Source organism: Ranitomeya variabilis, chromosome 1 (assembly GCF_051348905.1).
Source record: "Ranitomeya variabilis isolate aRanVar5 chromosome 1, aRanVar5.hap1, whole genome shotgun sequence".
Lineage (NCBI taxonomy): Eukaryota > Metazoa > Chordata > Amphibia > Anura > Dendrobatidae > Ranitomeya > Ranitomeya variabilis.
This window is the reverse complement of record NC_135232.1, coordinates 1,122,815,203-1,122,828,841: the sequence shown is the minus strand read 5'-3', so window position 1 is coordinate 1,122,828,841 and position 13,639 is coordinate 1,122,815,203. Positions and strand designations below refer to the sequence as shown.

Genomic DNA, 13,639 nt, shown 5'->3' with positions numbered 1-13,639 from the left:
ACTTGAGAAAATCCCGTGCCTTGGCTTCAGTTGTAACTTTTACGACCATTCTCTGCCAGACAGGAAAACTCTGGTCGGGAAGTGAACAGCATTCCTCCAGAATCAGGAGAGTTGCTCACGTGCCTAAGTGTGGTATCTAGGACACAATGCAGGATGCAGAGAGTATATAACAAACTGTCAGCATTCTGCACCCTAGGCAAGCACACAAATTATACAGAAAGCCTGGACAAACCCCTTTAAATTTCCACCCCTGGGCCGCCCACAAAACGATTAACATTTACATCACAATGTGAGCCCCTTCCGTTTGCCAACATCTTGTATGTGCAGGGTTTTATTTTTTACTGCAGCATCTAAAGAGTTAAGATTGGGAAGTTCTTAATCACAGTGGATTCCCAGGAACTTTTCAGGTATCTTTAAGCCCCCCAAACCTGCCACCATTTGGTTACATAGCCCTCTTCCTGCATTTTAATAAACAAATTCTTGTCCCAAACAAACGTTCACTTCCGCGCTAAAACAACAACGACTGGCACATGCCACTTAGGTAGGACTAGTCCTGTGGAGCCTCGGTTCGCCCTGGTTGTCTGCCTCAGATACTGTATTCACGTCCCACTGGATGTGACCAACGTCCTCCCCAATGATCGCGTTTTATTTGGATCGTTACCACCGCGACTTCCTGGACGAGTGCAGTGAAGATGGGTGATGCCGTTTCCGAGATGAAATCACTCTCAATATCTGAAGCAGACTAGTCCGGGGTGAAACGGCGGCCCAAGGACTAGTCCTTTCTAATGTACATCAGATGCTAACTGGGTTATTTTAGCACAGAAGCGTTTGGGACAAGATGGCTCTTATTAAATAATAGAAATAGGCCTGGTGGTGCTTTGGAAAGGGGTTGTTGACTTGGCACACTCCTAACTTCTTAGAAGAGTTGCTTCACAAAAAGCTGCTCACAGACGGTCTCCCCGCTGGGAAATATGAGAAAACACGGCAGCAAGCGTTCAAATCTCCCTGCAGCACCTCTGCAGGAAAAATGAGGTATTACACAGTAACCATTCAACTGATTGTGCGCTGTGGGAGGGCAGTTTCTCTATAGCAAGAGATGGACTCACCCTATTAATTCCCTATTTTTCAAAATTGGGAAGCTCTCTTTAATATACAGGGTGGGCAATTTCTATGGAGGCACCTGGGTGGGCTATTTATAAAGATGCAATCCAAAATGGCCGACTTCAAAATGTCCACCATGGTCACCACCCATCTTGAAAAGTTTCCCCCCTCCCATATACCAATGTGCCACAAACAGGAAGTTGATATCACCAACCATTCCCACTTTTTTTAGGTTTATCCATAAACATGGCCCACCCAGGTGTATCCATATAAATGGCCCACCCTGTACAATCAGACTCTGTAATCCTCACCGATTCGTAGGATGGGAGTCCATTGATCCCTGTTACCAACAAGGTAACCACATATTGCAGCAGATTGAGAAGAGAGTGCCTTCCATTGCACTGCTGGTGATTTTTTTTATTATTTATTTTTTTTGGATAGGTGAAATGTCTGAATTTGGGACTTCCCCTTTAAAAGATTAAGCTTCGGTCTCCAGGTCTTTGTTGTCCATGCACCCAGTCGCTCTGAGCGAGCATACAGAAAATGTGTATGTGCTGTTTTATTGCCGCCAGAGGCTCAGGAGTCCTGTCTAATTCATCTTTTTACTGCCTGGACTTGCACTGAATATATATGAAGATCATAATGGATGTCTGAGAGGAAAGGCATGGCAAATAGCGGGCGGCTGTGCGGTAAATAATATCCTCCATAAATGGCCGCCATCCCTCTTGTTTATCCCCACTGTACAGTGAAATTAAAAAAAACGGAGAAAGGAGAAGAGATGACTGCTGAGAGAGAAAAGAATAGTCCCATAAAAAGGACCTTACCTTCAGATGAAGAACCTCCGCACATTAAGAAGCCTTCCCTGCAGGCCATAAATATATCGGGGCTCATCTCCACACATTTCTCTCCAGCCGAGCCGACTCAGCGGAGGAATATAAAAGGGAACCCCGCTATCCTGGCAGGTCTACACTATTCCTCCCATGTTCACATACAGTACAGACCAAAAGTTTGGACACACCTTCTCATTTAAAGATTTTTCTGTATTTTCATGACTATGAAAATTGTACATTCACACTGAAGGCATCAAAACTATGAATTAACACATGTGGAATTATATACTTAACAAAAAAGTGTGAAACAGCTGAAATTATGTCTTATATTCTAGGTTCTTCAAAGTAGCCACCTTTTGCTTTGATGACTGATTTGCACACTCTTGGCATTCTCTTGATGAGCTTCAAGAGGTAGTCACCGGAAATGGTCTTCCAACAGTTTTGAAGGAGTTCCCAGAGATGCTTAGCACTTGTTAGCCCTTTTGCCTTCACTCTGCGGTCCAGCTCACCCCAAACCATCTCGATTGGGTTCAGGTCTGGTGACTGTGGAGGCCAGGTCATCTGGCGTAGCACCCCATCACTCTCCTTCTTGGTCATATAGCCCTTACACAGCCTGGAGGTGTGTTTGGGGTCATTCTCCTGTTGAAAAATAAATGATGGTCCAACTAAACGCAAACCGGATAGAATAGCATGCCGCTGCAAAATGCTGTGGTAGCCATGCTGGTTCGGCATGCCTTCAATTTTGAATAAATCCCCAACAGTGTCACCAGCAAAGCACCCCCACACCATCACACCTCCTCCTCCATGCTTCATGGTGGGAACCAGGCATGTAGGGTCCATCCGTTCACCTTTTCTGCGTCGCACAAAGACACGGTGGTTGGAACCAAAGATCTCAAATTTGGACTCATCAGACCAAAGAACAGATTTCCACTGGTCTAATGTCCATTCCTTGTGTTCTTTAGCCCAAACAAGTCTCTTCTGCTTATTGCCTGTCCTTAGCAGTGGTTTCCTAGCAGCTATTTTACCATGAAGGCCTGCTGCACAAAGTCTCCTCTTAACAGTTGTTGTAGAGATGTGTCTGCTGCTAGACCTCTGTGTGGCATTGACCTGGTCTCTAATCTGAGCTGCTGTTAACCTGCGATGTCTGAGACTGGTGACTCGGATAAACTTATCCTCAGAAGCAGAGGTGACTCTTGGTCTTCCTTTCCTGGGACGGTCCTCATGTGAGCCAGTTTCTTTGTAGCGCTTGATGGTTTTTGCCACTGCACTTGGGGACACTTTCAAAGTTTGCCCAATTTTTCGGACTGACTGACCTTCATTTCTTAAAGTAATGAGGGCCACTCACTTTTCTTTACTTAGAATTTGTTTTATGGCAAGAAAAAAGCAGCTAACAGTCTATTCAGTAGGACTATCAGCTGTGTATCCACCAGACTTCTGCACAACACACCTGGTGGTCCCAACCCCATTTATAATGCAAGAAAGCTCTCTTATTACACCTGACAGGGCACACCTGTGAAGTGAAAACCATTCCCGGTGACTACCTCTTGAAGCTCATCAAGAGAATGCCAAGAGCGTGCAAAGCAGTCATCAAAGCTAAAGGTGGCTACTTTGAAGAACCTAGAATATAAAACATAACAAAAAAGTTTGAAACAACTGAAATTAAGTAAATAATTCCACGTGTTAATTGATAGTTTTGATGCCTTCAGTGTGAATGTACAATTTTCATAGTCATGAAAATACAGAAAAATTTTTAAATGAGAAGGTGTGTCCAAACTTTTGGTCTGTACTGTATAACTTTCAATATTCCTCTACTTACCGTATATACTCGAGTATAAGCCGAGATTTTCAACCCAAATTTTTGGGCTGAAAGTGCCCCTCTCGGCTTATACTCGAGTCACGGTCGGCGGCAGGGTCGGCGGGCGAGGGGGAGAGGGCGCTGAGGCATACTTACCTGCTTCCGGGGCTCCTGGCGCTCCCCCTGCCCGTCCCACGGTCTCCGGGTGCCGCAGCTCTTCCCCTGTTCAGCGGTCACGTGGGACCGCTCATTAGAGAAATGAATTTGGACTCCACTCCCATAGGGGCGGAGCCGCCTATTCATTTCTCTAATCAGCGGTGCCGGTGACCGCTGACAGAGGAAGAGGCTGCGGCACCGAAGACCAGCTGTCCGGGGGAAGGAGCAGAACGCCGGGAGCAGGTAAGTATTACATATTCACCTGTCCTCGTTCCACACGCCGGGCGCCGCGCCATCTTCCCGGCGTCTCTCCGCACTGACTGTGCAGGTCAGAGGGCGCGATGACGCATATAGTGTGCGCGCCGCCCTCTGCCTGATCAGTCAGTGCGGAGAGACGCCGGGACGGGACGCTGAGGAGCTGCAAGCAAGAGAGGCGAGTATGTCTTATTATTTTTATTGCAGCAGCAGCAATGGCACAGCTTTCTATGGCACAGCTTTCTATGGTACATCTATGGGGCAATAATGAACGGTGCAGAGCACTATATGGCACAGCTATGGGGCAATTATGAACGGTGCAGAGCATTGTATATGGGGCACAGCTTTCTATAGCACATCTATGGGGCCATAATGAACGGTGCAGAGCATTGTATATGGGGCACAGCTTTCTATGGCACATCTATGGGGCAATAATGAACGGTGCAGAGCATTGTATATGGGGCACAGCTTTCTATAGCACATCTATGGGGCCATAATGAACGGTGCAGAGCATTGTATATGGGGCACAGCTTTCTATGGCACATCTATGGGGCAATAATGAACGGTGCAGAGCACTATATGGCACAGCTATGGGGCAATTATGAACCGTGCAGAGCACTATATGGCACAGCTATGGGGCAATAATGAATGGTGCAGAGCACTATATGGCACAGCAATGGGGCCATAATGAACGGTATGGAGCATCTATTTTTATTTTTGAAATTCACCGGTAGCTGCTGCATTTTCCACCCTAGGCTTATACTCGAGTCAATAAGTTTACCCAGTTTTTTGTGGCAAAATTAGGGGGGGTCGGCTTATACCCGGGTCGGCTTATACTCGAGTATATACGGTAACTGGTATTGACCGTTAAGAACTTTGGCGCCAAGTTTTACAACCCACATATAGTGCGGAGGCCATAAAATGCTGGTATGTCATCGGGGTGGGAGGCTATCCGCAGAAAGAGAACAAGATGCAGGCTTCAGCTGAGGCATGGAGGCCTCGGGGAAAAGAAGGAGTGTAACCCACTGACCACACATGCACGCTCAGCCGGAGCTAGCATACACGTCTGTGAGAAGTTAGATAGTGCTCAGCTGGTCGGATTTTATGCCGAAAAACTCCGTCTCCTAAATTGGAAACATGGATGCCCTCCTACCCAATTCGAGACCCGAACATCTTCCATCAACTATAAACGGGCAATTCTTCATTGTTTGAGATCAAAAGAAATTTTTTTTTTCTCATTCAGATATTCAAAGCATTTCTGCCCCTTTTTTGTGATAGGTGGAGCCCGATTTTTGTGGTTTTTTATCTTTTATTATACTTGTCAATATCAGGAGAAAATGCAAAGAAAAAAAAATCTCTACGATATGTTATACGAGGTCTCCACTTTTCAATTAAGCTTCGGTCACATGACCATAGGTAACAGTTTTTTTTTTTTGTTTATTATTTTTACATTTATCTCATATATTGGACCCCCATAAACCTTTTTGAGACATTTTAACATTAAATTTTATTTTTCGTGTTATTGATTTTCCCTGTATCTAGGTTAGTGGTAGTCCAGCCTCAAGTAGTGCCGATCTCCGAACACCCAGCAGCTTCTGCTCCCTTCTGGAAAATGAGGACAAAGATCTGTATAGAGCAGGCTCCATGCTGTGTATACAAAGGTAATAAACCATCTCAGTCTTCTCTATGGGATGTCTGGCCGTGTACGACTCCCTGCTCCCGCACGACAGCACGCTCCCTGCTCCCGCACGACAGCACGCTCCCTGCTCCCGCACGACAGCACGCTCCTTGCTCCCGCACGACAGCACGCTCCCTGCTCCCGCACGACAGCACGCTCCCTGCTCCCGCACGACAGCACGCTCCCTGCTCCCGCACGACAGCACGCTCCCTGCTCCCGCACGACAGCACGCTCCCTGCTCACGACAGCACGCTCCCTGCTCCCGCACGCTCCCTGCTCCCGCACGACAGCACGCTGCTGTCATGCACTCTATAGGAAAGACTAAGTGTAACACGAAGGGATGAGAGGAAGGGAGCCAAATACTAGTGGAGGGGGGAGAGGAGACCCCTAGGCAGATCTAAAGTCACCCTGTCTGACCTAAAAGTCCCTATATAGGTTCTGCACCTATCGCCAAGCAGGAACCTAAGCCCTGCCTGACCCTGGCAATAAGCCCCGCTTAGAGAAGGTGTAGTCAATCACCACTACCATTAAAGATAGCTGGGACAGACAAACAAGGGGAACACTTATCTTGAGTAGACTCAGATGTAACACAGATGTCCTCCAGCAACACCAAAGAGGAAGATAGTGAACTGCTATAGCTCCAAGCCTCAACAGGGGAAAAGGGAAATATAACCGGCGATTCCCAGCAGCAGGCTGGGAGTCTATAAACCCCCAGGTCCAGTTGTGTCAATTAGAGCTGGAGAAAGGTTGCCACAGAGTCAAAGAGTCAGAAGGGTTAAGAAGGTGTCTGCAAAGCCAAAGAACTTCTGCAGCTAGATGCACTGCAACTGTCTGCAGCTTCTGACATATCCATGACCATTCCCTGCTCCCGACTCTGCCACGATAGTCCATGATTTTCAGAGTCATATGAAGGCCGACCCATTGTAAAACGATGGGTGGACCGCAAATAATTGAATTAGCATTGCATTTTTTTTTTTGTGAGTGAAAATGTGGTAAAAATTAGTGATGAGCGAGTGTACTTGTTGCTCGGGTTTTCCTACATGTGGGGATTCCATAACAACCAGGCAACCCCCACATGTACTCAGCCTGGCTAATAGCTGTAAATCATTCAGCTGAGGCGATGAAAACAATCTCCGAGCACTAACAAATACTCGGAGGTCACCCGAGCATGCTCAGGAAAACCTGAGCAACGAGTACACTCGCTCATCACTAGTAAAAATCTATTCCTACCCATGGAGCCATGCGGCCTCTACATAGTTGTGTATAAGGATTTATATAGGGGTCTAATAGCTCCTCCATATTCCGTAGTACTGTACAGACTGCCGTTGTTCACATCCTTCCCTGCCATTTGCCGGTTATTTACTCACCGATTCTTCCTTTCTTATGGATATGTCCTGGCATGATACCAATTTTACATTCTCCAGGCTAGAAAACAAAATAAAGAGTAAAAATCGTAAGTGAAAAACTAAACTCTTACATTAAAGGAGTTATAGGAAACAAGTTATAAGCGTGTGCAACATTTCAGACTTCTTGGCCATCAAAGGCTGACTAGCTATTCGGAGAGTGCCTGGTGCCACATCCACAGGCCCAGAGACACATTCAGCACCACTACAACATGGACCATAGGGTTTACTGCAATTGATGAAGAACCCCAGCAATCATACATAGGCCATCTATTCTACAAGGTTTCCCCAATAACTCACATTGATGACTCCAGGACAGTTGGGTCCGATCAGTCGGGTGGTGGGCTGGCGGAGAAGCCTGTGCTTGACCCGTACCATGTCTTGCTGGGGGATTCCTTCAGTAATACAAACTACCAGCGGCATCTCCGCATCAATAGATTCATGGATGGCAGCAGCAGCAAAGGGCGGTGGCACATAAATAACAGAGGCGCTGGCACCGGTGGCTGCTTTGGCCTGAATCACAAACAAAATTATACCATCATTAAATGGATTTGCAAGCGAGATACTCATAACTTATTTTTGTATTAGTGGAACATAAAAAAAAATAATTCAGAGTATAAGATGGAGCTAAGTACCGGTGATATAAGTTATAATTATCAAATTAATTACGACTTCATTGGTGAATTTAGTATTGGAGGGGATTGTTTAATGCCCAGGTTGTCCGCGAAAATTCATATAATATATATGTTCTTTTCTCAGCCTCCCTGGGGCCACTGCTGAGTCTCCGCCGCTGCTCCCGGTGTCTGTGATTGTCTGCAGTGCTGATGTCATGTTGACAGCGCTGTAGCCAAAAAGCGAGCTCAGCGGCTCATGTCGTAGACTCGAGCAAATCCATTGGGCTGTGTGATTAAAACCATGTCGACAGCACTGCAGACTCGGCGAAGGACCCCAGGAGCGTAGTAAAGCAAAGTTTGTTTAAAAAAAAAAAAAAAAAAAAAAAATTAAGAAAGAAAATACATAAACCAACTGCATGTGTAAAAATGGGTTTTTCAAATGCAGGTCTAGGGTGGGGGTAGGAGATTTTTTCCAAATATACAGACTGTGTAATGAAGAACAGTGCCACATTCATGTAGGAGCCATGGTTGTGTCTGTGGACCAGGGGGGCAACCTCCAGTCCGGCCCGGAGACAGAGACAGCCAAAGCATACTTAATTCTGCTCAATATTAAGGGATATAATTATTTTATATTAATAATTATAAACTTGTTAATATTGAGTAGAATTACTTTCAGCCTATTTGTTCGGCCTCCACAACAGTCACAATCTCTCATGTGGCTCCTCGGGAAAATGAATTGTCCATCTCTGCCTGTGGCTCGTCATTTCCGGTGCCCGTGTTTATGGAACGCATCACGTCCGGAATGTGGCACCAATGGAATGTACTCCTCGGATCTGGCGTCCGGTGACGTCATTTCCGGTGCACGCCGTGTGGTGGAGAGCGCCCAGCGTTCTGCACCTCTGCCTGCGACGGATGTTTGATCTCTACATGGCATTTAAAAGGTGGGCGGTAAGCTGCCTGAACCAGCACACATGATCCTGATCCCCTGATGAACGCATCGGGCACTGATACCTGCGGGGAATGGAGCATATAGGATCTGTAATGGAGATTTGAGCTTCTGCTACTTATCTGGTGGACCTCAGATTAGGTGATCAGATACTCATCTTGATGATTTCTCTAGAGATTCCAATACATGAAGCAGCAGATATCGGGTTATGATGTTTTGGCTTTTCTTCAAAGACTGATGTTAGGAATATTTTTAAAAACCTATCCTCCCCTATATTGATTGTGAGGGCACTATGTGCAGAAAGAGAACTGTGGTCATTGTACCATGCACAATTTGCCTTCCTATCTAAGGTGGATGGGTTCCCCTCTATTATGCCTTTCACACCGGCTTTTGTGATGGGAGGTCATCTTACTCCCTCCTGTGGACGTTTGACCTGATCGCTCCAAACACCTTCAGCCATACATTTATTTCACATGCTGTCAGGGTGGTTTTTGGGACTAATGTCTATCACATTGTATGTTAAGAGTGGAGTAGGGTCATAAGGGAAAACCTCTGATGAGTGGGGGCATCACCCAGTACAAACTAAGGGGGCAACCTCCAGTGTTAGGCAGGAAACAGTATGGATTCTCTTTGGGGCTTATTAGACCATACACATTGTAACTTGACCTTTCCCTAAATAAGACCCTTATCATACTTATTGTTTATATATATCTGTATTTGATGAAACATGGACTGCTGATGTTATTGGATATAACTTTATCATAGTTATATTTTAGGGGGTCAATACTTTTTCTGGTTTGTGCCCACCCCTGCTGTAGACAGATTCGTCACTGATAGATGAAACATAAAATTTGTGTGAGACCAATTTACAAGAAACTAAACCACTAAGCTCCCTGCTGTGCGGTGCGGATAGAAAGCCATCACTCGTGACTAGGAAGCCCCTGTGAGACTCCTGAGGGCACCTTATTGCCAACATGGATATGCCATAAGGTCAGGATCGGCGGTGGTCTGACATCTGGTGACCCCGCTGATCCCTATGACTTACAGCCTGTTGCCCCCTACTCACATGCAGTCACTTAGGACACTTACCTCTGCCACGGAGTTGAAGACCGGTAGACCGAGGTGGGCACTGCCGCCTTTGCCAGGTGAAACCCCTCCAACTAACCTAGTTCCATATTCCAAAGCCTGCTGGCTATGAAACGTGCCCTGGATGATAAAAGACAGAAGAATTCAGAAGCACGAGATTAATGTGCCGTGTTCACACAACGCTGCAGGCTCGGCCAGTTCATCGGACGTCAGGGCAAAACACACACAAAAAAAAAAAAAGTGGGGGAAAAAAAAACAAAAAAACTGAAATGGTTTTATTTTAACCCCTTAACGACTTGGCAAAGTTCCAGTTTTGTGTTTTAATTTTATTTAGAATTTTTATTGGAATAGCCGCTTTATATTACACCATTATGATGTACTAATGAAAAAAAAAATTCCATGCAAGCCTGCTATTGTTTTTTGGGTTTGGATTTTAATTCATTCCTTGAATTGTGCATAGATTTAAAAAAACAAAAACACAAAAACAAAAGAGATTCAGGACAATAAGATTCTCCACACCAGTACAATTACAGTGATGCCAAATTTGTATTTTTTTTTTTTTTTTTTAAAGCGGTGAAAAAAAATGTAAATAACAAAAAAAATTGTAAAGAGTCCGAGGTAGGTTAGAACGGTGGATTCTGAGATATACATGGCCGTCCTATTGCCTTTTCTAATAATAATAAATAAGGGTAGGTGCTGTGATTGAAAAATAGCAAAGGCGCAGCGTCTGTGATCATCCTATGCGATTGAGAATCAGCCACCTGAGAGGATGCGCAGGAGCACCGGAGAGGACGCGCAGGACGAACCTCAAAAAAGGAAATAGTTTTGCAGATGGCGGCCACAGATGGTTCTTTGTCCTTCCGATTCTTCTCTATTTTTGTGTTTTCCTAATGAGAGGGTACCTGCCGCCCATTCAGGATCGACTCGCTCGTCCAGGATGACGCATTTATATGTGGTGTGACAAGAAGGATTCCAGCGTCTCCCACCACAGTCTCCAGAGCATGGAGCAGACACCAGGACATGGCCATTATGAGAGTCGGACATCAGCCCAGCACGGGTCCATCATCTGCTCCTTAGCAAGCCGTATCCTAGTACTGACCATTGGATCTCCTGACCTGATGCTGTCACGATCAGGTCAGGCGAGCCGCCGGGCAAGTCCGTCCACTGCGATGTCATCATTGCACGAGTTATACAGCCATCTGTCTGCACCCTTAGGGTGAGGAGCATCAGCAGGAGACTGCCAGGCCCCTACAAAACGCCCTCCCGGTCTGCATGTCTCTGACCACCCTGTGGTGAGGAGGCAGGAGTGGTCCATGTCCTGTCGTGGGTAATGTGTTCACAGTCCAGCACTGCGCAGCTCACTTGGCATCCATCAGAGAACCCCAGACGTGTTAGGTACAACACCGTTGTCTTCACAGATGGGAGCAGTTAACACCGAGTACATGTCACCAATGTCTGCCAGCAACATCATCCAGCAGGACTGGGCTGGTGTTGGGTCAGTGATGGACTGGGGAGGGTTGGACAATGTGTTAGGTACTGGGATACAATCCTCAGGCCTTACACTGGTGCAGTGGCCCTGGGTCCCTCCTGGTGCAGAATAATGCCCGGCATCATGTGAGCAGAGTATGTAGGCAGCTCCTAGATGGTGAAGCCATTGACCGGCCTTCATGTTCCCCCAAATGAGAACCTCTGGGACATTTTGTATCAGTGATGGCTCCAAGTTACAGTACGGGCAGTGCAGGAGCCAATACGGCCCTGATCCAGGTGGAGGAGCCTAGACATTGTCCGGAGAGAGAGCCAGCACATCGGGGCCAAACATATTACTGAGACACGTGCTCATATCCAAGTAAATTCATCTACAATTTCTGTCTTTCTACTTTGGTTTTTGGGGTAACTTGGAATCCAGCCCTCACTTGGTTGACGATTTTGGTTCACATTGATCGGCGATATGTCTTTTTGTTATAATTGGACTAAACACAAAAAAATGTTCAATTTTAATATTTTGTTTACCGTTTAATATGTTGGTTATTGAAGTGTAATGTGTGATTTAAAGGGGTTATGCCATGACTGGATATTACCCCTTTAAACATAGGAGATAACTTCCCAATCTACGAAGATCTGACTGCCGGGACCCCCCAACGACCCAGAGAAGAGGGTTCTGAGGAGGCGCATGTGAATGGAGCGGTGGTCAATCATGAAAACCTCGGCTCCAGTCATTCTCAAGGAGAACGCCTAAGGCTACGTTCACATTTGCGGTCGGCGCCGCAGCGTCGCCGCATGCGTCATGCGCCCCTATATTTAACATGGGGGCGCATGGACATGCGTCGCACTTGTGTTTTGCGCCGCATGCGTCCCTGCGGCGCCCGCGTCCGGGCGCAGAGGACGCAGCAAGTTGCATTTTTTCTGCGTCCAAAATCAATGAAAAAAAGGACGCATGCGGCGCAAAACGCAGCGTTGTGCATGCGTTTTGCTGCGTTTTTGTTTGCGTTGTGGCGCCGACGCTGTGGCACACAACGCAAATGTGAACGTAGCCTAAGACAACAGCGTTGGACAGTCTCTGGCTCCCATTATGAATAAATGGAGGAAACGTGTGCCCTCGGCCTCAAATCTATTCACACAAGGCTGTTCAAAGTCATATTCTCTGGATTAGTGGGGGTCTCAGCAGTCGGACCCCCAGAGATTGGGAAGTCGTCCCCTAAACATAGGAAAGGGAATAACTTCCAGTCTTGGCACATCTCCTGTAAGTGTTCCCATTAATTTTCTTGAGCCGTTACATACACACAACTCAATGTTGCCCTACAAAATGACTATTAGCCAGAAATGTGTTTAGGTCAAGTAAAATTAGGAAAAGGAATGGTCTCTGGTAACATGACAGGGACGGGCCCAGGGATGGCTTACAGCAAACCTGATCTGACAATCTTGATGCTGCTAATCTAGGAAATGTAGTCCGGTATGTGCAACACAATCTCAGTTATCTGGTGAGGCGTACCTGTTTTCCAGTGAACCCTTGGCATATTATTTTAGTGTCCTTATTAATGTACAGGTTCTTCCGGGAGGCTGTGTAGGAGCTGTGTCTCACTCCATTCTGTTGCACTGAAAATAAGAAAAAGCATAAAATGAATGATCTATCATGTAATACTGTACACTGACCACTAGATGGCACTTAAGCGGCATTACAAGTTGCAGCAGTGATTGATGGACTCCAGTTATTGCTGTGTAACTCGGACTGCTAAATACAGTGGGGAAAAAAGTAATTAGTCAGTCACCAATTGCGCAAGTTCTCACTTAAGATGTGAGAGGCCTGTAATTGACATCATAGGTAGACCACAACTATGAGAGTCACAATGAGAAAACAAATCCAGAAAATCACCTGGTCTCATTTAGTAAGATTTATTTTGCAAATTATGGTGGAAAATAAGTATTTGGTCACCTAAAAAAGTGCAAGATTTCTGTCTCTCACAGACCTGTAACTTCTTCTTTAAGAGGCTCCTCTGTCCTCCATTCATTACCTGTAGTAATGGCTCCTGTTTGAACTTGTTATCAGTATAAAAGACACCTGTCCACAACCTCAGTCACACTCGCTCATCTCTGGTGAGGACTTTGCCATGCACTTCAAAAATAAGGTTGACCAAACAAGGCAAGTCTTCACTGTTTGACAACCACAACCCCTTTGTATAGCAGACCAGTGCCCAAACCCCATAACCTCCCTCTCCAACATCACTGAAGGAGAGCTCACTCATCTCTTCTCCAAATCGCACCTCACCACTTGTGCACT

The 13,639-nt window shown here is 46.1% G+C and overlaps 1 protein-coding gene across 1 annotated transcript in view; it reads right to left on the bottom strand.

Moving 5' to 3' along the window:
- The window catches only part of SUCLG1 (succinate-CoA ligase GDP/ADP-forming subunit alpha), a 38,029-nt gene that overhangs the window by 16,348 nt on the left and 8,042 nt on the right, over nt 1–13,639 (bottom strand). The window contains exons 2-5 of the mRNA XM_077280274.1: nt 12,854–12,957; nt 9,868–9,984; nt 7,519–7,731; nt 7,183–7,240 (exon numbers count right to left, since the gene is read on the bottom strand). Of these exons, the coding sequence (XP_077136389.1) occupies nt 7,183–7,240; nt 7,519–7,731; nt 9,868–9,984; nt 12,854–12,957 (492 nt within the window). The remainder of the gene's footprint in view (nt 1–7,182; nt 7,241–7,518; nt 7,732–9,867; nt 9,985–12,853; nt 12,958–13,639) is intronic.